This window comes from Hylaeus anthracinus, unplaced genomic scaffold, assembly GCF_026225885.1.
Source record: "Hylaeus anthracinus isolate JK02 unplaced genomic scaffold, UHH_iyHylAnth1.0_haploid 12002, whole genome shotgun sequence".
NCBI lineage: Eukaryota > Metazoa > Arthropoda > Insecta > Hymenoptera > Colletidae > Hylaeus > Hylaeus anthracinus.
In genome coordinates, this window is record NW_026534349.1 from 1,577,291 (window position 1) to 1,601,623 (window position 24,333).

A 24,333-nucleotide genomic window follows, 5' to 3' on the forward strand; every position below is an offset into this window, starting at 1 on the left:
CGCCTGACCGACCGTAACAGCGCTATCCCTCGTTTTATGGGGTATAAGCGCTCGCTACGCTTTTCTACGAATCTGCGAACACCCATGGCTCCCGAGAGCCTCGTCATCCGATCGCTAGCTAGATCGCGTCTCGTAACTCGACGGAGGCGTGTCGAAAATCGACTGGCGTCCCTCGTATATCGTGCAATTTCCTATCTCTTCGGTAACATTATCTTTCGGTAAAAAGTACTTATTCTTTCAGTAATAAAAGTCGCGCGTAATTTATTTCTATTTAAATATTTTTCGTGACGTTTGGCGACATCTGTCCAAAAAACATAAATAGTTTGGCACTAACGGAACGTAGCATATCGTGAGTCGCCGCGGCTAAGAACATCGCAAAGTAACGTACCAAAATACGGTTATATTCCTATTCCGTAGCTTGAAACTCGGGGGGGGGTTCTATTCGACGAGTAACGGATAAGAAGCCATCTTTTATTCGACTTTTGATGCGTCTTATCCGGATGGAGAATTTTGGCTATGCCTCTGACTATGTTCGCGTTCAGATGCAATGTAGCAAGGTAAACGTTTCTCCCTTCCTATCCTTCTCTATCCCGCCCGTACAGAGGGAGCACGCTTCGGTCATGCGCGTCGCGTAAATGGAACATCCACTCTATAGGTCGCTTTAGGAACGAGGTCACGAAAATTAAATTTTCTGATTAACGGCGTACGCGCACACGCCCGGCGACTCCCGACCTGTCAACGCCGAGTCCTTACGTTATACTTTGCCAACGAAAGATCGCCTTCGGGTGTATGTAAACACGCTGCAATTCGTCGAGCATGTCATCGATGATGCCGGGCGGCGTTATCGCGCGAGAACGCGTTTCCCCGCTCTAGAAAGCTATAGTCTCCCGGCATTCTCGCCGACCAAGAGAGGAGCCCAGCGTCTGCGCAGGCGCGTGGGTCGCGTTTGATGCACGCTACCTGCTTGGATGCAACGAGACCCGGCGGCCGTACGGATGACGTATCAAACCTCGTTATGCTTAACGTGCTTCACTCGTGGAACCTTTGTTCCTTTTCTTTCAAAATGCTCGTCGCGATTCGCGGGGAAAGAATGACTATCCCGTGGCTATTTCGAGAGACCCGAGACGCCGGCGTAGATAAAAGTGAAACTCTGTTGCATCGAATATAGATGAGGGGAGGAAAACTATTACGATACATGTCAAATTTGTTATTCAACTCTTACGGCATATGTCATACACATCCTAGACACAAATAACCTACTGCGCACAAATGCATAAAATCTTTCTCCCACGCTAACCTCTCCTGCCTATTCACGCATATAAATAAATTTTCAAGCGCGGATGTCTCTATAATTTTATCGTTTCTTCAAATTTTTGATACCTATTTGTATATTCAACGCCCCCCCCCCACCCACCCACCGCCTCCAATAAAAAGCATAAAAAATGTATTTTCTAAAGCATCGTTTTCCCGCTTGTCTATGTCCGAATACTTCTCCCGCCATAACTCGAACATGGCTGACACGTTACGATAAAACATTGTATATACGCGTAGACATCTTGTAAAAACTTAGAAAATAGACTGCCTCGCACCGGACTCTGCTCCGTTTCTTTCTTATTTCGACAGAGCTTTTCAAACCGACACCGACGCGAGCGAAAGCGCAGAAAAGAGTCAAGAAACAAAAAAAAAAAATTAAATCTGTCACTCACCTCTTGTCCGTTGGGAGCAATGATTACGTCCACCTCGTCGAGATGCTCGCGATGCTGCGTGATCTCGGCGTGAATTTCCCGTCCGTTGTACGTCAAATAAACTTTCTGTCCAGGCACGAGTCGCGCGGTGGTGACGGAACCGAAACCTGGCCCGATCAGGTCCCGATCGGAGTATTCGGTGCTGGGACTCGGTGGACGTCCACCAGGCACGGAATCGAACCGCACAGAGTAACGAGTCTTCGGTGTAATGCTAAGGCCTGACTCGGAGGCGGCTGACGCCGGCGTTTTCACGGCGTGAATTACGCCGCTATAATACTTCCCGTCCTCGCCGGGAGCACACACTCTGGTGCCGATTATGCTGCGTTTCGCCAGCCTCTTGCCCGTCGACATTATTCGTCGGATCTGCTAATGAACGACTTTCTCGGTTGACCACCCGATAAAATCGATATATATCGTTCGTCAGCACCGATTATTCACGGGACACCGTGGCGTCTTGTTACGCGCTCGAAAGTATCTCGCACCGAATGGTCACGCGTAACGATCATTTGCACTAGTTTCTTCACGACTGTTTCCAGCTTTCCACGACGAAACACCACTCCGAACACGCGTCAACGCGGCTCCGTAAACGATATAAGTCGATCGATCGATTACACCGTGCGACAGGGGGCGATGCACGCGCGATCCAACAGTTCGAAACTCACGACGAACGACACAATCGATATTGTACCTACGGTATCGACCATTCGGAGACACATTCACGGGAAATGGTAGATACTCCGATGCACGAATCGCAACGAATAGAGACGAATCGACGACTCTGATTTCTTTTTTTGTTTACTACTTTACCGAACTTTCCCGTCAAGGACGCTGACGTTTTAGGTCATCGTTCCACGAAAATGTGTATGCACTGGCTCGGGGATCCGGCAGTTTTGCACGAAATCGACGAGGATCGATTTCTAAACCGTGAAAGGACGCGGTGGCCTTCGCGGCCTGAACACAGAACTCAACGTATCAACAAAACGGCGTGCACCGTTGCCTGCGTTTGTCACGCCGTTGTCCGCATGTTCGAGGCACTTGGTGATCGATTCGTGATAATACGTTGGCATGCACGCGGTAGATAGCATAATATATGACTGACGCTTGCCGGTAAGTGGAAATCCGGCGCTTCACGGTGGCGGATACACGATACGATGGTACACTGGCAAGAGTAGGACTCGCGGTACCCGACATGTGACGCACAGCTGAGCGACCGGGAGGGACTGAGGAGAGACTACCAAGCGGCTTTCACTGCGCCGGCCGGCCGCACCGCCCGCCCGGGAAAAACAGCTGATAGATAACAACAAACCCACGTGACCCGGCCTCGAGCGCCGATTGGATGGGCGCGCTGACCTACTTACTCTCATTGGCCGTTCGCCCGGACAACGAGAAGAACGGGAAAAAATCGCAGGCCAGAACTCTAGCCAAAGTGCTCCGCTCGACGAGACCCTCCACTTTCTCGGCCCTCTCCACTCTTCGTACGGCTGTACTCGGCGTCCCTTCTGGCGTCCCTCTCTTTTCCCTCCATGCAGCCAAGTACACTCTGACTTATACACAATCACCGACGGATTAAGATTTCGTAGAACCTTTGGTTATTGTAAATCTTTAAGAAAAGAAAATGCACGTTACAATAACGATACAATATTTTTAATGCTTATAAATTTCACCTATTATTACAATATAGATTGTGTATTTTCCTCTCAAAGATTATTCTTGATCTCGACACACCACTTCTAACCACTGCAGTTACTGCATCTAGTTTTTCAAGGCGATAAGTTTTTCAACTATTATTATTCAGTACTACATTCTTTTACGAAAATACAGAAAATAACACGTACCATCGAATGTTAAGAATTTCATATTCATTTCGTTTAGCGGACCCTGTACATAAGCCGTGTACATGCATTCGCGTCATTTGGATAATCGAGCGATGAAAAACAACTCAAATCGCCGATTGTGTACGATTTTTACAAACGAGACTTTCGCAATCAGCTGGTAGCATTAAATACACAAGGCGGTCATTTTGTCGTCAGCTGAGGACGCCTGTGACGAAATCCGTGCGAGTGATCGGTCTGCCGACATGTACAAAACTCTCGTCAAAGAATCCTCGCTTCGTGAGACACTCCTACTGCCGCTGTAATGCCATACTGTGTCATGTTTTTAATGAAATACCTTGAATTTCGCGGGGACCTTTAGTTCGACAGGGAGTCGTATCTGCACCAAAAGGAGACGTGCATATTTTGTCTTCACAAATGACGTTTTAGCAGAGAAAAGCCATGTTCGTAGTTCAGCTGTCAGTAGAAGGCGGCCATTTTACGTCAGCTGAGAAGGTCGGTGACGACACACGCCGAGTGAAATATCTGTGAGACGCTCGAGCATTGGAGAATGTGTTGCAAAGAACCTCACCTTCGAAACTATTTCCAAGGCTTGTCACTACACCGTGAGGAATGTATACGTTTTATTTATTTAAAAAACAGACACGTGCTGCTTGCAAAATAAACGAAACGAAAATTACAAACAGGTATCCGAAGATGCAGTGACAAAAATTCGTTCGTCGAGTCGGTAACGTGACTGCTCGCATCGTGTGTTCATTTATTTTTGGAACGCAGCGTCGCGATTAATTAATATTCAATTAAAACTGCAAGATCCCGTATAGGTAAAGGGCAATTTTTTTCAAAAATAATGAAAAGAAACTAAATAATTTAGGAAAGTTTTCATTTTCGACTGATGCGATTGCTTGGAACTAGCATTATCCTTACGTGTCTCGACTATTTCCTGTTTTTCACTTGATACAACGCTTCTTACGATACGTAATCCATTTAATAAATTCATATATTCTGTCAGACTTCTTCGCGCTTATTACCATTATTTTAAGAATTATTACCATTGACATCGTACTCGACCAACAGTGATTTAGATAATGTTTATATATAAATTTTTCACAAATTGTTTCTTCTAGAATAATTAGGATCAATCGTAAACTATCACACTTAACCATAACATTTAATTGTAATAACGTCTCGAACTAATGTAGTTCGCATCAGCTGAGGGCGCCAGTGACGAAACACTGCTGAGTGGAGAGTCTTCGACAACGAAGATTCACTTTCTTAATCCGATGCGTAGTATCATACTTTCGGAAACTGGTGCACGACCGTGATCATTTGTCCATTGGGAGCGATGATTCCGATGAGCACGGGGAGTCATGACTACGTCAACGAACAGCCGGCTTATCTCGGTAACCACTATTCCACGGATAAATCGATCCCATGCGGCGTCGTCGAGTAAAGGTGAGGCAGTTGCAATGGCATACCGTATGCTTGTCATGGCGGCGTGGAGGACGAGCAATGAAAATGGCCGGAAGATGCGAAGGGTCAGCGGAGAGGGACGGTAAGGCCGAATAGAAGGCAACGGTCCACGCGTTCTCAGCAGCCTATCCTAGATTTATTTCCGTGGATATTGCGCAATAAACACGCTGCGCTGTTAGCTCACAGAATGCTACCCCTCGCTTTGCTTCGAAGAGGTGCCAAGGGCTAGTAACATTTAATTTTCACCAATCACCAGTGACGCGTTACACTGTCATAAATCATACGTAAAATGGATTTTTGGAGGCCCATTTAAAAGGAAAAGTCGACAGAATCAACAAAGTCACCAATGCATCGCAATAACTTGCCGCACATTATTGTAATGCTATTGTAATACAGAAAAATAATTGCTGCTTTAAATAAAAGAATATTTTTATCAATGTATTATTTAAAACGTTTATGTTGTTATGAATGTGGTTCAAGTGTGCAATGAATGAGTACTCAGCTAAATATTTGAAAATGTGTTGTACGCTTTAGAAGTATTGATATCGATTTTTTATTTTCTATCGGCGCTGATTCTTATAACCAAATTTATCACGGTCATCAGGTTTGGTTTGCGGTGCGGTTGCTTTTCAAAGAATTACCCCCTGTTTACTGATACTCCATTGTTCCTGCTCACAAAGCGTGTCGGTCAGTTTCAAAGAATTGGTATGAACGGACTGATAAATAATCTCTAATCCCTAACTACGCGCTCCTCTATCTTCCACTATCATTCGTCAAGGGAAATCCTGTTTACCTCGAAACTCGAAATTTTATTGAAAAAGTATGTGGAAATACCAAACGACGCGAACACTTCCTTGTAAACAACTGTGTTTTCGTCGAATTGTATTTCGGACGATCTTCCACGGTCGATCTGCAGATACAAGTATTTACTCAAGTGAATTACGGAATTTTCAATGAAAAAATATGCGAGTGTGCTCATACCTGATTCAGACTCTCTACGATGACGTATCTCGATTGTTAACACATCCACGCGATATACACATAGGCGTGTTTTAAGATAAGATTATGTTACCAAGTCGATCGCGAGCTTCATGAAAACGCAAGCCCTATAATAAGTGAGGTTGCTACGGTAAATTGTTAGCTAAAGTATCGATATAAAGTGTCTTCGTAAAGTTCGTTTAACTTTTTATTACCATGACCGATGGCATCATCGTTGGATTGGTCGTGACAATTATTCTAAACTTTATCGTGAATATAGTTTCAAGCCAATCTTTGGAAACATGTCCCTCGTTTTGTGTATGTGACACTTGGTACATGTTGCGGCGTGCCTCTTGCACGGGCCGCCATCTTTATAACGTATATACAGGTGTACCAAACACAGTGCAAGCTTTGGACTTGTCGAATAACGTAATATCTTTTTTAAATAATTTTGAGTTGGCGGTAAGTTTATACTTCGGCGAAATATTTTTTATTGTCGATTTATAGCATTGCGTGAAATGTATATATATTGTTTTAGAATGCTGGATTGACAAGTCTGAAACATCTTAATCTTTCCGGAAATACAATCAGTGAAATCGGCTTGAATGCTTTCGATAATCTTAACGATTTAAAAGTCTTGGATTTGTCCAAAAACCATCTTTACGACATTCCGGACGACGTTTTTTTGCAAAACAAAAATTTACGAATTTTAAAATTGTCGAGGAATAATTTTAACTTGCATCCTCCGAAATTTCGATCGCCTTGGCTGACGGTAATAACGGAAACAACAGTGCATGTTTATTATACTATGTATCGAAATTATTACTGTCAACGGTAGAAAAGACAGTTACCATCGTATAGTAACAGCTGATTTCACATTCAACAATATAAAATGAATTTCTGCTTAGGAGCTAAGCTTGGATTCATGTCAGATTAGTCATTTACCCATGGACATGTTCAATGGACTCCCGCGTATCCAATGCCTCGATCTTTCGAACAATCTGATGATTCAGATGAGTAGTGCTGTCGTGCAGACATTGCAACGTTTGAAAAAACTATCTCTAACAGGGTATCGTTACAATAATTGATCCTAATGAAAATCATGTTTTAATTTTTATAATTCGTTATGTGTATCGCATTTTATTAATATCGTTCGGTTTAAAACCAAATTTGTTCAATTTTCAAACATTTTACCATGTGTAGATATACAAGAGACCGTTATAGTACAAATGAAATTTAAACGTGCTATTTCTTTCTAGAAATCCATGGTCTTGCAACGAAATTATGCACGATCTGCAAATACACCTCAAGCACAAAGAGGTGAAATTCGATGAAGTTTGCTTCAAAAAAATGTACCCGAAGAAATTTGAAAAAATGATCCTTCCACCTATAAAGAAACAAACAAATGACCATTCCTGGAGTATAATTAGAAATACAACTATTGAGAAAACTAAACCAGTAACCTACAACACCTCGAGCTCGTTAAACAACAAAAGGTTGTCGACGAACAAGCATATAGCGAATCAACAGATTATTAATGTGTTTTTGTTTCTTATTATCGGTTTCATATCTGGTGTTGCGTGTGGAATGTTTATTTCATATTTTTGGTTTTCTGGAAAATACATATGTACTAGATATCGTCGTCGAGATAGCAATTTGAGTTTGGAGTATCACGATTTCCAAAGGCACTCATTGTTGATGAATCCATATTTACGAAATAGTATGGAGAGTGATACAAGCCTGGCAGAACCTTCCCCAAGCACTCCACCGCCATCTTATAGGGAAGTTGTGTCACGACCAAGCCTTTATCGTTGCCTGTAGAGACATTCAAATTTAAATAACAATAATACCGGATACAGAGAAAGGTACACGAAGGTAGCTTATTGTTGTGTCATAACTGGGACAAAATGCGCATAAGTAGCGCTCTACATAATAATTTATCAAGTCTTCAACTTTCAAAGCTTTACGCGTTACATACTTTGTATGCGACCTTATTAAATAATGGTGCATGCATCATTAACTATCGGTCATTGACCAGTAAACGTCAGTTGAACTCACAACAGTTTCCGAGAAAGCAGGTTAAATATAAATTCAGTACACAAATTGTTCATAAACAATCATTAATGAGTATACAACAAGTCCTCGAGTTTTCAGTTCTTCTTTATATAAAAAAATACATATAGCTCTATTTAACTGCAATTGCCCTTTAGACAATTCGACTAACGCGACGAGATACAGATCCAATTAACCCCATAAGTAGAGGACTTACTAGATTCGCAAACTGTTTTTATTAACACAAACGATTTATAAGGATCATACGCACACTGTTAGTAATGCAAAAATATAAAATTACAGATACATTGTCTAGGATACATATCTTGCAGTTTATGTTACAATATATTACATACACATATAACAACGAGTAACAATGAGTTTGTAAAAAAAAAAACCATTTACGATACAACTCCGTTCTGTTTTAAACGCAACAACAGCAATTTAAGCACAATCGTAGCGATTGTTTGTCGGGTCTAATCATTGCGTAGCAATCATATTAGTTTTATCTTCATTTTGGGTTGTACTTAACGTAACAGTCTTGCAACCGATGGCGGATATTATATTTTCCGTTACTTCGTGGTCGTATCTCGTCCCGCGTAGATTACTTATCACGCTCGCGTCTTGACTGAAGTCATTTGATACCAAACCGGGTGGAAGTCTCATTTTGATTTCCTCGATGATACCATTTTGTATTTCTAACGTCAGATTGAACTGATGTACTTTGCTATCTTGGACAAGGACGTCCAGAACACGAGTCACCGTAAATTTCGGCGTCCTACCGTAATTCCATTCCCAGGAACGGAACTCGCTTATTAATTTATCGAGCCCTGTAAACAAAATGACATGTTATTAAATTGCTCATGGATATTCAACATCTGAGGCCTTAAGATTTTTCCATAGTTACGTACCTGGGAACCAATCTTCTGTAGGATTGATAAACTGAAATCCTTTCTGACGTTGAATAAGGTCTTGTCCACCATCTTCTAAAATAAGCGCTTTCGTGCGAAGGTATTCCCAACCTAATGCATTAATAAGCTTGTCCATGCGTATGTGTGAATTTACGTCGATTAAGTTTTTTATGGGAGATCGTGTAGAGGCTGTAGCATTGGTTTCTATACCGCTCTGTAATATAATAAATAGATTTTTACATACTAAAGTATACAGGATCTTATAAGATAAGCATTGTACAAAGTAAATTCTTCAATGTAAGAGATACATGAAAAAAATATATGACCTTAGATTAACTTTGAAATAGAGATTTGTTGTTTGTGTTTGTATCTCTCATCATTTGGCAATTACTTCGCAGGACACTTATCTCGAGACGCCCGGTATACATATATGCTCGATCAACTTCTCGGTAGACTTTGTACGACGAATTATGCGATAATTGATCAACAAATATTTACCTCTTTTCTCTCAAGAGCTAAGCTTAAAGCCGATTTATTTACATCAACCAATAGCGTGCAGTGATGGTATGCATTCGGTCGTCCTAATTTTGCAGCAGTGCCAGATACCTACGTTTTAATAAAGTTAAGGAAACAGAGATCGTATTTTCGCGACACGCGTAGCGTCGCTATTGAGAAGGTTGTTCCAATTAATGTTCGGTATTTATCAAGTTACGTAACTATTTGTAAATTGTAAATAGACAATAAGAAAAACAAAATACAAATCTGCCGATATACGAAAATAGTTTCTTCGATAAGGATATCTTAGAGAAAAACGATAAGAATTTTTGAACATACATCGCTATATAGAAGTTTTGTATCGATATGCGCATACATAGACTTTTCATTATCAAAGAGGATATAGCATGCACCTCTACACGCAAGAATGTAAATGCGTATCATTTTACGAAGTCAATTTTATTTATATTACGAATTAACAGATACCAAATTTTATAGAATCTTCGTATATCATTCCATTAAATTTATAATGGAACAAAGTAAACTCATTTAAAATTTGTATTCGTGGCAGTGGCGTAACCAGCAATTGTGTGGCTTGGAGTCAGCATGCTAAAATCTATGGGAAGCTTTCTTAGAGGGAAGTTCCTTTATTTATATTACATATAAATTGTGTAACTATTAGTACTTAAATTATAAGATATTATTCGGAGAGGGAATAGAGGGGTGCATGCGCTATTCATGCCCTAGTTACGCCACTGAATCTTGGAACACCCTGTGCAGATATTAAATAGAAATATACGTGTTATACATTACATTAAAGGATACTTTGTATTCGCCATGCACGACAATGTCCTCGCGTTTGTTGATATCAGCTTTAATACCCCATTCTCGATAGAGTGCTCTCGTTATGATACCCAGATTGTATTTTCGATCGTATCGTTCCCGCGGTGTGAAAAACGATAGATTCAGATTACCAGTGTCGTGATATACAGTACCGCCACCACTATTCCGACGGGCCATCACTATACCACGTTTTTCGGCCACTTGAGCATTGTGCTCGATCCATGGGTTCTGATGACGTCCGATCACCACGCAAGGATCATTACGCCATAAAAGTAATAAATGCTGATTTGTGAAGTCGTAGTTCCTGTAGAACCAATCTTCAAGTGCTAAATTGGTGAACACATCCGTGGATTGCGATATGAATACTGATTTCTTTATTGAATCGTTAGGATCATCTTGCTTGTCATTAAAATTCGTCGAATACTTGGACACCTGACGCAAATTGCTGCACCGAGCACCCCTGCTAACGACGATCATGAATCTGTTGATAAGAGACATTTTCCTTGTGTGGTGCGTTTAACGTCAACTTTTCCTTTTTCTCTTACGACAAAATGAATCGAAGGATGAATGTGGTAATATTGGTACCGATATATGAAAACCGTACTCCCTGGTCAAAACGATGCGGCGGTTGCTTGTGAAATCAGTCTTCAACTAATAGTCTATACGGTGTCCTCGCTACACCTCTGTGAGTGGCGAAATCAGCCTTGACTTCGGTTTATATCTTTGTGTGTAGATAGCAGGCCTAGTGACAAGTCTTTTTCGAGACGTTGGTTTGACTAGCGGTTATGGAGATCAAGTAATCGTGAAGGGCGATGGTTTGATGCAACCACTTCCACGTTTGATCCAGGGAGTTAATACGGTATCGGATACCTAAACAGTCTCGGCAGTCCTTTTGCATTCCTCCGTGTGCTGACAGTTTGGAAAGAAACATTCAAATTAACCGCGACAAACGATATAGACTCGTAGTAACAACGACCTCTTGCTGGTGGATCGCAGTTACGGTTCCCAACAGACACGAAAGCTTTTCCCTCGTACGGTTGAAGCACTTGAAGATGGATAGTCTATGGTTATGAACGAACGTCAAAATCGATCGATGCACTCGCGAATTCGTAATGAATACTTGAGCGTCAGGTTTTGATGTTATATGAACTCCGTGTGGTCAAAGAAAGGAGAGGGGAGAGCCTTTGAACAAATGCAAGAGGTTATCTAAGTTCGCAGCACAAAGTACAGCTGACCCGACGCGTGATATCTTCACTCTACGCAACTCTCTGCGTGATCCGCCTACTCTCCCGCAGCGTTTCTTTCAGGCTCGTAAATATTACCGAACGTGCCCCTCCACAAATATTTCCATTCATCCTGTCAAAAAACATTTTACGATTGCAAATAAAGTCATAATGTCCTGAATAAAGTAACAAATGAATAACTCAGCAGGTGTGATGATGAACACGATAAAATTACTCATAAATTTGCTACAGACATACGCTTTTCCTCCACTAGAATTTGATTTAGTAAATCAACCTGTTAATCACGAACCCTAAACATATGTCTCATGTACAGATTACTACGATTATTACGATGTCCTGTGAACAATTTGTATCAGTTAACCGATATGATACATAAAAATTAATGTCCTAAATTATATCGTGAAATACAATTCTCAATATTCTCGAAACATGGTTGGCATGGCAAAACTGTTTGCAGGCCAATCAGAAACTCACAAACAGTATAAATACACATTAGATAAATTATTTTAACTTTTTAAAGTGAAAAAAGAAATAACGATTAAAGCAAAATAAGATTTACTAAATTTAATACTGTCAGTATGTAGATACCTTAATCATGTAAATAATTCTTTGCATTTTATTTTTGTCAAAATTAAGCAAGATAGTGTGAAATATATTATAACACTACATACCTTTCAGCCATCTTTTTCAGTAAAATGAAAAAAACATTTTTATTTTGTTTTTACAAGGGGGTAAATTATAACTAAGAAAATAACGTTTAAATTTACAAATATTTGGTTTATACCACAGTAGTAAACAGCGAGTAAGTGAAATGTAATGTGACTTTTTCTATATGCAATTCATTAAATTTAATACATTCTTATAGCTAGTGTTTATTTTAAACATATTTTGTATTGGCATCGCATACGATATTGTATTTCGATGATTTCTATGGCTTTCAGTCAAATCTCGTGAAAAGTCACGTTTACGTGTCAGTTAACATCATATACTACGAGAAGGGGTAATTAAGGCCAATTGATAAGACTATATCTCATACCCTTCCGTGTGGTGTATTAACATTATTATTGAATTTGTAGTTACAATTATGATAAATGATTTCCGAACCATACCAACGCAAATGTCGCAATTTTTATCGCGCATGCAGCTGATCGAAGCTTATTTCGCTTTTCTTAGAATTCCTTTTTCTATTTATCAACTTTCTATTTATCGACTTGTTCGACTTTTATCTTATACAGCACAAATTGTCTTTAATTGCAGTCATGTAAGTGAACTTCGATTACAATATGTAATAATTCTTGATCGCATACTTTAATAACTTTGATTGTGGCTTGTGACATTCATATGCATACACATGCTCATCGAGATATACGTTTCCATAATTAGGTGGATTAAAATAATTTTTTATATTGGTTTAAATATAAGTATGTAAAGTAAACATGTATGTCTGCACGTGTACACAATTTTTTCGATTACGTCGAGTCGTTTACATGATATGGCGGAATAAACATCCAGACCGATATACAAATACAAATTTCAACGATACATATTAAAATTATCGAAAATTCAGCAATGTGTCGCCAATAATTTAGTTGTGTACTCTATGCAACCACAAACTAATTTGAAAGCAACTATGCTGAGTTATCAATGTTTTTCTAGCATAGATTAGTGAATCGATATATTTTATGTAAACAACAAAAAGCGAAAACAAATTTGCTATTTCCTAGAAGAGATTTAAAAGTTATCTATTAATAATGAAAATGTTAGATTTTGATGTATATAGGCTACAGTTCCGAAATTCTCTGATCTAAACAGTTATTTTAGATTGCTGTGTCTGGATAATGAGCATATGCTACGCGAGTAATGCGTTTTATGGCTGTATCCGTGATTGCAAATACGATAAAGAGAATTTGTTTACATAAAATCGAAACTAGTGTCTACAAGAATATATTGGAACTCACTGTCCGCAACCGCCCGCAATTTATCCGCGCATTGTCTTTTTCGACCATCAAAGTAAGATTTTTTCCAACAAAATTTTGTATTAATATTACTGCAGTAAATCTAATCACATGGTTTTGTCGGACGTTTAGAACTTAGATCGTTCGGCAATAGAACCCAAAGAGAATCGAAAAATAATGGAAATCATGGAATATCCCGAAGCACATCGTGATCTCACCGTTATCGATAATTACCATGGAACTGAGGTTAGAATAAAAAAAAGAATTTTTGGTATTAAATCCATATTTAAATGAGTTTTTAATATTATTATTTTACGTGTTAATTAAGAATATCATCGACTGTATAGGTGTTTTATTTCTAAAAAGCTATTTATGTAAAGTATAGGAATTATTTATTGAAATATACACAATTGCATATACGTTGAACTACGAATATAAATTATACAATTGTACATTTCTGTTCATCAGGTAGCAGATCCATATAGATGGTTAGAAGATCCTGATTCTGAAGAAACTAAAGCATTTGTTGATGCTCAAAATGCCATTACTAAGCCATATTTGATGTCATGTAAAGCACGCCCAAATATTCATGATCGATTAAAACAATTATGGGATTTTCCAAAATATTCGTGTCCTGTTAGACACGGAGATAAATATTATTTTTATAAAAATACTGGTTTACAGAATCAAAGGTACAATATTTATACATATAAATCAATTGTAATATGTAATATATATTCATGGATATTAATTTTTTTAGCGTCTTATATGTCCAAGATACATTAGACAGCGAACCAAAAGTATTTTTTGATCCAAATACTTTATCAGAAGATGGCACTGTGGCAATTGCTATTAGTAAATTTAGCGAAGATGGCAGTATATTTGCATATGGATTATCTTCTAGTGGATCAGATTGGTGTACAATCCATTTTATGAATACAAAGACTGGTATGATCAATGTAGTTTACCTAAGATATTCTTCTATATAACCAACACAATTAATTCATTCTTTGTATGATGTTTGAATTTAGGTGAAAAATATCCAGAAATTTTGGAAAAAGTTAAGTATTCCCCAATAACATGGACTCATGACAATCGCGGAATATTTTATGGATGTTATCCAGAGCAGGAAGGTAAAACTGATGGTTCAGAGACAAAAGGTAATCGAGACCAAAAGTTATGCTATCATGTTATTGGTACATTGCAGTCGGAGGATGCTGTTGTAGTTGAATTTCCTGAAGAACCTTTATGGAGAATGTGCGTAAGATAATTATGTATGTGTTTAGACAAAATTGGTTGACTCATAGATTTCCATAGCTATATACTGAATATTTCACACGAACATTGATTTAATGCAATTTATTCATGTATGTTTTTATTTTTAATATGTATGCTTTGGTATTATTAGAGGTGCACAAGTTTCTGATTGTGGGAAATGGCTAATTATCACACCTGTGAAGGACTGCAGAGATAATTTAGTATACTTTACGGAATTGAAACCAGGAACAAATTTAAATGAAAAATTGCAGTTAACTCAAGTTGTTGATAAACTTGAAGCAGATTATGAAGTTAGTAATATATAATATAAATTTCTTTCCATATTTTTGATTTTCTTACTAACTTTTATTGCTTACTTTGTTTTAAATAGTATGTAACAAATGAGGACAGCAAGGCTATATTTCGGACAAATAAAAATGCGCCAAACTATAAGTTAATAGTTATAGACTTATTGGATTACAGTCAAGATAAGTGGGTAGACCTGTTACCTGAACATGCTGATAATGTATTAGATTGGGCTTGTGCAGTTAACAATGATCAATTTGTAGCCTGCTACATTGAAGATGTTAAGGTAAGGTACAAATATAGGTTGTACTGAAGTATGCCTGTTGAAATGATGAAAAAATTCTCTTTTTCAGAGCATTTTACAATTACATAGTTTAAAAACTGGTGAGAAAATTAGAACATTTCCGCTTGATGTAGGCACAATAGTTAACTTTGTAGGAAAAAAGAAATATTCCGAAATATTTTACCAATTCACATCCTTTTTAACTCCTGGTATTATATACAGAGTTGATCTTAAAAATGAAGAAGATCCACAGGTTAGCGATGTATGGTTCATATAAAAAATCATAACCTACAAAAATTTGAAAATTAAAAGATTGTATAATTTACAGATATTACGAGAGATTAAAGTAAAAAACTTTGATCCAAGCTTATACAAGACTAGTCAAATATTTTACACGAGTAAAGATGGTACAAAGATTCCAATGTTTATAGTTATGAAACATGTAAGTATTTATGGTACTATTACTATGCTTGAAGTACAATAATAATTAATATTTAATGTAGGATGCAGTTTTGGATAGCTCTATGCCGGCTTTACTATATGGTTATGGAGGTTTTAATGTAAGCATTCAACCTACATTTGGCGTTACAACTCTGGTTTTTGTTCAGCATTTAAATGGAGTACTAGCGGTCGCAAATATTCGAGGTGGCGGGTAAGCTAAGAAAACACTCCATTATTGTACTAGATGTACGTTCCTGTTTATACGCGGACTGTTACTATTTATTTTAGTGAGTACGGCGAAAAGTGGCATAACGGTGGGCGATTTTTTAATAAACAAAATGTATTTGACGACTTCCAATGTGCCGCTGAGTACCTTATTGAAAATAAATACACTACATCTAAAAAATTAAGTATCTTGGGTGCCAGTAATGGAGGTCTATTAATTGCCGCTTGTATAAATCAAAGACCTGATCTTTTTGGTGCTGCAGTTGCTCAAGTTGGGTAAGACAAAATAGTGGATTCATAGTTTTATAAAGTTTTTATACAATTGTTAATATAGATATATATATATATTACAAATGTTATGCAGAGTGATGGATATGTTACGTTTTCATAAATTCACGATTGGTGTTGCTTGGGTATCCGATTACGGTAGTTCTGATGACCAGAAACATTTTGAAAATCTTTTGAAATATTCTCCATTGCATAACGTAAGAGTTCCGGAAAATGGGCAATATCCAGCGACATTATTATTGACTGCAGATCACGACGATCGTGTAGTACCATTGCATAGCCTTAAACTTATTGCAACTCTACAGCATACACTTGGAAAATTACCTCAACAAACAAATCCCTTACTCATCAGAATAGATACTAAGGCGGGACATGGGGGTGGGAAACCAACTATGAAAGTGGTGTGTTTAATCATTTATTCGTTGAATGTATTACACATATATAATTACCATTTTTATTATTAATATCGTTTACTATAAAATTCTAATTGTTTCAGATTGAAGAAAGCACAGATATTTTAGCATTTATCGTGAAATCTTTGGACGTAGAATTCAAATTATAACACTTACCGTGGGTAATATTAACATTTTTTACATTTTATACGTATGCGTAAATCTTTGAACCATTCAAGAATATTATGCGAAATACTATTTCAAAATATATTCTAATATGCTTTTTTCCAAATTATTTTATAAAACAAAATTTCTATCGTAGCAAATAAAAAAATCATTCAATTAAGTAGTGTTCATACCTTCTTTGGGATATGACAAAAAGAAAGACATTTTTCGATCTATATTATTCTTTTCAGCTTTGCTAGAATAAATAATGATATCGATCTTAATAACAAATAAAGTTAATGTATGAATTTTTTTATTAAATACTAAATAACAAGTATACATTTCATTATTAAAGTATGACATTGGTATTTGGCGTCTTACATATTTTTAAGATCAAAGAAATAAAAAATATGATATAATACGATGAGGATATTCGCCTTGTCAACTTTTGTCTTTACACTGTCTTAAAAAAATTATATGTAAGATGTAATAGAATGTGTGTTTTCACTTTCTGTATCACAATCAATGATATTTCGCTCTCACGGATGGTTTTATATACTGCTTTTTGTTTGAGATTACATAATGCTGTATAAATAGTTTGATATTTTTTATCAATATTATAACAAAAAATTTTACAATCAATTAATAAATTGTTCGCACGAACATAGTTCATAAACATATAATTCTATAAGTATTTTAAAGTCAAATTTTGTTTCTTGCAATTCAAATAAACATTAATTGCAAAGTTCTTCAATAAATGCTGATAGCGTTAAAAATAAATATAACCTCGCTATTGTATAAACCCGCAAGTGAATATGCGCATTTTGTTCCTATACGGTTTACATTTTTGCAAAAAATTATTTCTAAATAGTAACTAATACTTCATAAGCCGCTGATAAAAATCTTTTTTATAAAAGCGACGAAGGTTCTGTAATTCTTACCACTACTAACATCACATGTGCAGTACCCTGAATAATATTAATCATGGCACGTGATCATTCGCGCGTAATGGTCAAACGTAGAGAAGACAATGATATCGATAATTAAAGATGGATTTGAAATTTAAGTTGTAAGTTCGTCATAACATCTGATGATCAACATCAGTAGTAAATAGCGCGTTGAAAAATTGTGAAAACAGTTTACCCATATATTGTTCCTCTTTAACTGGCCACACGCCTTCCAAGAAACCAATATGCCCGCCACGCGAAGTTACCACAACAGCTACCTTTTTGGTTTCCGAAATTTCTTTCAGAGGAATAGCTGATCACCAATACAAATAACGAATTAGTTTTACAAAAAAAAAAAAATGACTTAAATAATTTAATTTCAAAAGATGGCAGAGCCATTACCTTGAACTGGTTGAAATGGGTCATCAGCAGCGCTAAGGCATAACAACGGCACATCAATTAAGTGTAATTTATCGTGTAAGGTCGCATTAGAATAGTACTCCTCCACGTCTCTATACCCAAATTGTTTCACCGTGAAATGCGAATCAAACTCTCGCACGGTTTGACTCTAACAAATAAGGAATCATTTTTATCTTTTTCTGCTAAATCATCTGCTTTAGAGTTACAGTAAAAACAGATTGGCTCTGTTAAGCTTACTTTAAGAATCGTGTCAATATCGATGTCGAAGAATCCTGGTTCGGTCGCATAATGCAAACGTTCTATGTTCTTTCGAAGAGTGCCAGCCAAATATTTGTTCATCATTAAATTAAAATAATTCTCCTCCGTATTTTTCGTCGCGGCGAAAACGTTCCACGGTACAGAGATCAAGAAGCATCCTCTCAGTTTGCTGCTTGCCATTACACCTTGTTGAGCTAAATAATTACCTAGAATTAATCTGCAAGTAAACGTAAAATAAGAAGTATTATCACGTTATAGTAAAGTAGTAGGGGTAGCCGAACACTATGGTGAAGATCAAGAGATCTAAACCTCGGTGGTCTTAACCAATCAATTGATTTTGATTCAGTAATAGTTTGTAGGAATAAGATAGTTCTTTCCTACCCTCCCATCGAAATTCCAGTCGCTCCAAGCGGTACTTGGGGATTCAGTTTTTTTACGTGTTCGATGACCTCGGACAAATCATCGCTGTTCGCAGCACAATACATCCGTTGTGTCTGCAATCACGTAATCAATCGTTACATTTCTTTGCCTATTTCTTTGTACATGTAACGATATCACAAAAATAGATTTAAAAGTGTAATTTAAATTATTAAACTTGATTTCATGTCAAATACTTGGCGCCACCGATATTAAACCATTCGGCATCTAGCAGCAACGTATAGAACTATTTGAACTACAAACTTGGGTGTTTTATCGTCGGTGGCGCCACGGGTACTACAACTGTAGAGACATCGCAGAATACGTTCATTGCCAGTTTACAGGAAAACACTGTTGATGTCATAAATGAAATATAAATTGTGTGAAAGTGGTGTGTATGGAAAACCGTGTGCATGAAGGAATGAAAGGAACGACACGTTCTTCTCCCCTACGGATTAGAGAGATCCTTCAAAGAACATACCTTCAATTCCACGCCTCCTAATCCTCTGTTGTTGAAGATGACGCATCGTATGCCGACCTTTTTCGCTGAGGAGACCAGACACTTGATGTATTCCGCTTGGCTTGCACCGGTAAGTCCTGGTAAAATAATCACGATGGGCGAAGTAGTAGAGCTTCCTTCTTCCGCCCAATCTAGAGCCACTTCACCTCCATCCGACAAGGTTAGGATTTCTCTGCTCGACAATGAATTAATTAGAATAAGTGTTGCACACGGAGGTGCGATAATTAGCTTGCAATCGTTTATTTCGACCCAACATCTTGTAACGTGAGAAGTGGTAGTACGATACATGAGATATGTCATTTCGTATTCCATGGAACATTACTAGAATCTAGAATATTCTTTCGCGGAGTTTGAAATATTTCGTAGAATATATTTATGAATTTATTGAAATTGCATCAAGGACAGGTGCGATGATAAAGGTAAACTTACCAACCTGCGATAATGAATTTGTGGCAATATCCGTGACCTAAGCAAACTGGCTAAAATAGTCTGTGCTCTTGATTCGAAGCACCATAAGGTCGGCCAAAATTTGTTCCTAACGAGCGGCACATGTTCTTCTAGGAATGATCGGAATGGTCCATTCGCGCATACCAGCATCGGCGTCTGAAATGCGTTTAGAAATGGTTGAGAATCACTGAAATAATAGATAACGAATGAAAACACCGTATAGCGATTTACTCTCAAGGCTTATTCCATTGAACAGCTATTCAGATAACCTTTTATTCGTTCCACGCGAAATACAGTTTTAATGGATAAAACGTGGTTTATCGTTTGTCCAATTTTCAACTCCTTCATCTAGATACAAGCGATATTACTGACCGTTTACTTATTTTGTGGAATATTCTTCAAACTTTAGCAGAACTTTTAATAAAGAATTGCATTGCATTTTTAAATCAATTAAACGAGAATAAGTACGGGTCGCGTGATACAATTAACCGTATTGTTTCTTCGATCAATTCTAGATGCTTCTTGATGATACTATACATATAGTATAATTAGAGTTTTTTATTGGCCATTTACACCCGAATCTTAAAGAGTACCGTGGCAGTCAACATGTTAATCGAAACGCTTCCTTCCTCCTCGTGCTCGTGTTTTGTTATTATTCTTGGGACGTTTATAAAAAGTTTCTTTTGAATTTCTGGAATGAGTCGGCGAGATTTTTATCTGTCGTTCGACGAATTACAAGCGTCTACGAATCGGTCAATTCAAACATTGCGTTATTCGCGACGAATGGCTAGTCGGTTCGTACGATGTTACCTGTTCCGGCATTTGCGTGTGGTTCGAGTCTCAGTGCACACGCACTGAAGCGCGCGCAATTTGTCCGGGGCGAGTGCCATGGAGTTTTAAGGTCAAATTAATAAATTGTGCGTCACCTCGTGGCTCGCACAGATCACGAAGGGTCGTGCGAGAGTTTGAACAATTCGTATCGCGGAAATCCTGATAACATCCGATAGTAACGCATCTCTGAATAGCGCTCGATATGTAAAATGTTTGTTGCACTTTGGAATTACGCGAGAAGTTCGAGTCAGTTCGCCAGTGAAAGCCTTCGAGCGAAACGAGTTTCGATAAATTCGAAGTCATTGTAAATTCTTGTCCAGTAATCAGTATTCCGTTGATAAAATAAAATATAGTAATTAAACTGTTAAGTGTTAGTGTGAGCTATACAAACGCAAGTATTTAGCAATTTCCTAAACGAAGAACTATCTCTGTTAAGAGTTTTATTAATAATTTCTTTCCATCGAACGCGTTTTAGATTCATCAGAAAGTTGCCACGTAAGAGACATTTCTTTGAACATCGCGAAGTATTTAATTATGCAACAAAAACTCTAATTTCCATTTTACCAGTAACAAAGAAAAAAGTCATTTATCCTCAATTCGTTATTTGAATTCTGTCAGCCTCGGCTACGAAGTTATCTTATTCGACATTCCAATAGCTCTTGGCAATATTTTTTGTTTGCCTCGTTAAAAAGGTTACGGCATGGAGGACGGATTGATATGTAACGCAAGTGAAAAAGGCACGACACAAAGTGAGACAATTAATGCCGATGTACGTTCAACGAGTATCAAATACGGGAACTGTTGAATCGATTCTCCACCAATTAAACTTCTTATTTCTTCGACCGCAAATCAAACAACGTCTGGAGATTAATATGCACCGAGTTTAACGTCTCGACCAAGTGTCGATAACCCTGCATCCGTCTCGAAAACGAATCGAACGTTTCGCACGTCTGCCGGGCGAGATTTCTTAACTATTAAAACGATATCTTCAATAGAATCAAGCCAGACGCGATATACGCGTGACTGCAAACCAAACGCGGCGTTGATTGAGCATAATGAAGGTTATAAATCCGTGGATAAGCGATAACGGTCTCACTGCGGTTTAATTTAAAATTTGAACGATGCTGGAGGTAGTTTACCGTGCCCAACGTTATCGTGGCAATTTATTCACCGATATCGGCTACCAGCAAGCTAAGAACTACGACCGATCTGTGGAATCTATAACCCTACCCACGGTATTATCAGGTGTAGGAATTCATTCTGTAGCTTCATGTTCAATCATTTGTCAGTTTAGTTTAAGTAGAAATATTTAAACGTCAGTTTCTTATTATAGGATAAATTACCAACCTCTATGGTTCTTGACCTGATCTCCATTACATTGAATCTATAGATATATTATATAACCGAATTTTTAACCCGATGATCGTTACAGTTTTGCTTATCGGTATTATTCTAACGGACAAATCACACTTGATAATTAAATTGTAGAAAAATAACAATAAGCAAAACATTACACTGCACGCAATGTCCATCAAGTTGTGACTTAGGTTATCCATGTAAACGTGTCCAGATACATTGTAACGGAGATCAGACTGAGGATTCGGAAGGTTCGTACTCTAATGTACCAGTGACGTAATCTAATCAGAGTTATAAACAATTGAAAACAGAGACACAGAATTAATTCCAACACCTAATGCAATCAATCCCCGTTGCGGTTAACGTCTACCGTCGGCGAACGCACGATTCGTCTGCAATTATTCTCCTATGTATTCTCCTGTAGCTATTCGCGATCGTCTTCGTCGTCTAATAACGCGGTTCACGCGGTCAACACGTTCAATCAACGTTTAATTTCAATGCTGATTCACCCATTCCACTTCCTCATTGGATACGTTCGCGAGTGAATCCGTGTCCGAACAGCGAATTTTCGGTAAAACAAGACGACAGCGACGCACGGTTGGAGAGCGAGGAGAAAGTGTCGTGGTTAACCAAAGAACTATACTAGTTCAGCGGTGGTTACTCACTTTGACGACTTCGAAAAGGTAATACACGCAGAATCCAAAGCCCATCAGCGCCCCGTAGTAGACCGTCGGGATGTCGAGGAGTGGCTCGAGCACGTTCAGTATCATTGTACTCTATCGATACGTCCGACTGTCGAGACACTGTTACGACGTAAACGCCGGTTAATCACCAGGACCCGTTGACAATCCTTGCCCGTCGAATGCCGGTACCCAACAACCGATCGCGAAGCTTTTGTGGTGACTCGCGCGTCCGCGCGCATGACGTTCAAATAATTGGACGGCCAACTAGCTTACTAGCCGACGGACCGGCACCGATAGTCGCGACGCTTATACAGGCATATAGATACAGTCGAGATTCGTTCATGTGCGCACGAGCGGATCCGCTCCCACACTTATGAACGCGCTCTCGTCGGCGAAAGTTCGCACGTAGCGATGGGAACGATATCGAATCGATATAGTCGATATCGCTCCGTTAACCGACATCCGAACGGACCTGGGAATTTTCGATGAATCATTTACTTGTCCGTTGAGTAGGATTTTCAACGGCTGGGTACTAATACAGCGTTGACCGGTTAACACTTTGCCCTACGATTTACTCTAGGGCCGTGCATGATACATAGATGACAAGTTGGATAGAGGCTTTAATTGATATAGTATAATCTCTGATAAATAGTACGGGCTGTAGGAGATTAGATCGCAATTAATTGGAACCGTTACGCATCTTCCTATCTCTGCGTGTTATCTGGATGTCCGACAAACAAAATTTCCAGCTTCTCGCGTATCTTTTTTTCTAATCTTCTTAATCGTATGAAATACTTGAAAATTTTCGTTACTTCTCGTTTCCTGTCGTTTTTGTAAAACCTTATAGCTTCGTAGCAATAACATCGACTATCGATTCCTACTCACCAGCGTACAGTATTGGTATCGATCGAGTGTTCGTTACAAAATATCGGGTATCGAACAATCGACGCCAAGTACCCGAGGTTTCGATACCTCTCGATGCTTCCTGTTAAGTACTTTGGTATTAAATTGCTTGGTCACGAAGAATACAACAAATCGAAGACGGAAACGGCATGGAATTATTGCAAAAGGAATGTCAAGGAAATGATATACGGTATGCTGATACAGAGCATGCTATTTGCAAAAATGATACAAAATAACAGGCATTAAATGATAAATGAACGTGATGTTCATTATCGTTAGTATTGGCGATAGGTAGCTAGGAAATACTATCGGTATCGGTTCTATCGCTTCTTATACGTAACGACTGAAAATTGAAAATACTTATGTATATCGGTTCGTGGCCACGGCCGCGTAGCGAGTTACGTAACATCAACTTTTATATATCGGCACTCATAATGCAACTGCACATGTTTTGACCTCATCCATCAGTGTCGTGGAATGCAAACGCGGTCATCGCAAAATAAAAACTGAGATTGCGAGCCTTCGACCTATCGCGATACCGTGTTATTGTTTAGAATGTTTCAATGCGCAAATATACGTTCATTTGCGATGTACGTTTCTTACTCGAGCAAGGTATCCTTTCTGACGAACGAACGACTGTTTCGGTTATCGAGTCTAATCATTGAGAGA

At 38.3% G+C, this 24,333-nt stretch overlaps 5 protein-coding genes across 6 annotated transcripts in view; 2 read left to right on the forward strand and 3 right to left on the reverse strand.

The window, feature by feature from the left end:
- The window catches only part of LOC128891956 (zinc finger protein 395), an 80,576-nt gene extending 77,700 nt beyond the window's left edge, over nt 1-2,876 (reverse strand). The window contains exon 1 of the mRNA XM_054151955.1: nt 1,707-2,876. Coding sequence (XP_054007930.1) covers nt 1,707-2,096 — 390 coding nt within the window. The 5' untranslated portion in view covers nt 2,097-2,876. The remainder of the gene's footprint in view (nt 1-1,706) is intronic.
- Nucleotides 2,877-4,815: 1,939 nt separating this feature from the next.
- On the forward strand, nt 4,816-8,017 carry LOC128892230 (amphoterin-induced protein 1). Its single transcript, XM_054152494.1, has 4 exons — nt 4,816-6,487; nt 6,564-6,797; nt 6,934-7,094; nt 7,285-8,017. Exons 1-4 carry the CDS (start codon nt 6,242-6,244, stop codon nt 7,844-7,846), a joined length of 1,203 nt encoding a protein of 400 aa, XP_054008469.1. The 5' UTR covers nt 4,816-6,241; the 3' UTR covers nt 7,847-8,017.
- A 448-nt stretch (nt 8,018-8,465) lies between these two features.
- On the reverse strand, nt 8,466-11,054 carry LOC128892231 (lipoyltransferase 1, mitochondrial). 2 transcript variants are annotated; one of them, XM_054152497.1, is made up of 4 exons: nt 10,309-11,054; nt 9,487-9,594; nt 8,989-9,202; nt 8,466-8,907 (listed from the first exon to the last, which is right to left on the reverse strand). In XM_054152497.1, exons 1-4 carry the CDS (start codon nt 10,822-10,824, stop codon nt 8,558-8,560), a joined length of 1,188 nt encoding a protein of 395 aa, XP_054008472.1. In that variant the 5' UTR covers nt 10,825-11,054; the 3' UTR covers nt 8,466-8,557. The 2 variants fall into 2 exon arrangements, with proteins under 2 accessions (XP_054008472.1, XP_054008471.1); XM_054152496.1 differs by having other exon boundaries at nt 10,297-11,054.
- Nucleotides 11,055-11,088: 34 nt separating this feature from the next.
- On the forward strand, nt 11,089-17,219 carry LOC128892229 (prolyl endopeptidase). Its single transcript, XM_054152493.1, has 14 exons — nt 11,089-11,633; nt 13,392-13,580; nt 13,658-13,771; nt 13,994-14,217; nt 14,286-14,473; nt 14,557-14,782; nt 14,934-15,093; nt 15,174-15,374; nt 15,442-15,624; nt 15,700-15,813; nt 15,875-16,023; nt 16,101-16,313; nt 16,402-16,726; nt 16,822-17,219. Exons 2-14 carry the CDS (start codon nt 13,431-13,433, stop codon nt 16,885-16,887), a joined length of 2,313 nt encoding a protein of 770 aa, XP_054008468.1. The 5' UTR covers nt 11,089-11,633; nt 13,392-13,430; the 3' UTR covers nt 16,888-17,219.
- On the reverse strand, nt 17,179-23,083 carry LOC128892232 (phospholipase ABHD3). The gene is made up of 7 exons (XM_054152498.1): nt 22,744-23,083; nt 19,878-20,047; nt 19,406-19,616; nt 18,889-19,001; nt 18,487-18,724; nt 18,232-18,397; nt 17,179-18,142 (listed from the first exon to the last, which is right to left on the reverse strand). The coding sequence occupies exons 1-7, from the start codon at nt 22,846-22,848 to the stop codon at nt 17,961-17,963; spliced, it is 1,185 nt and encodes a 394-aa protein (XP_054008473.1). The 5' UTR covers nt 22,849-23,083; the 3' UTR covers nt 17,179-17,960.
- Between the last annotated feature and the right edge of the window lie 1,250 nt (nt 23,084-24,333).

Excerpts from the sequence above, each read along its gene's own strand:
- LOC128892230 (XM_054152494.1), top strand. The coding sequence starts at position 6,242 with ATGACCGATGGCATCATCGTTGGATTGGTCGTGACAATTATTCTAAAC. Across the intron at positions 6,798-6,933 it reads TTCGATCGCCTTGGCTGACG|GAGCTAAGCTTGGATTCATG; the intron begins GTAATAACGGAA and ends ATTTCTGCTTAG. Across the intron at positions 7,095-7,284 it reads AAAAAACTATCTCTAACAGG|AAATCCATGGTCTTGCAACG; the intron begins GTATCGTTACAA and ends ATTTCTTTCTAG.
- LOC128892231 (XM_054152496.1), bottom strand. The coding sequence starts at position 10,824 with ATGTCTCTTATCAACAGATTCATGATCGTCGTTAGCAGGGGTGCTCGG. Across the intron at positions 9,595-10,296 it reads AATACAAAGTATCCTTTAAT|GTATCTGGCACTGCTGCAAA; the intron begins GTAATGTATAAC and ends ATTAAAACGTAG. Across the intron at positions 9,203-9,486 it reads TAGCTCTTGAGAGAAAAGAG|AGCGGTATAGAAACCAATGC; the intron begins GTAAATATTTGT and ends ATTATATTACAG.
- LOC128892229 (XM_054152493.1), top strand. The coding sequence starts at position 13,431 with ATGCGTTTTATGGCTGTATCCGTGATTGCAAATACGATAAAGAGAATT. Across the intron at positions 14,218-14,285 it reads ACTGGTTTACAGAATCAAAG|CGTCTTATATGTCCAAGATA; the intron begins GTACAATATTTA and ends TAATTTTTTTAG. Across the intron at positions 16,314-16,401 it reads GCTGCAGTTGCTCAAGTTGG|AGTGATGGATATGTTACGTT; the intron begins GTAAGACAAAAT and ends AATGTTATGCAG.
- LOC128892232 (XM_054152498.1), bottom strand. The coding sequence starts at position 22,848 with ATGATACTGAACGTGCTCGAGCCACTCCTCGACATCCCGACGGTCTAC. Across the intron at positions 19,617-19,877 it reads CCACAAATTCATTATCGCAG|AGAAATCCTAACCTTGTCGG; the intron begins GTTGGTAAGTTT and ends ATTGTCGAGCAG. Across the intron at positions 18,725-18,888 it reads ACTGGAATTTCGATGGGAGG|ATTAATTCTAGGTAATTATT; the intron begins GTAGGAAAGAAC and ends GTTTACTTGCAG.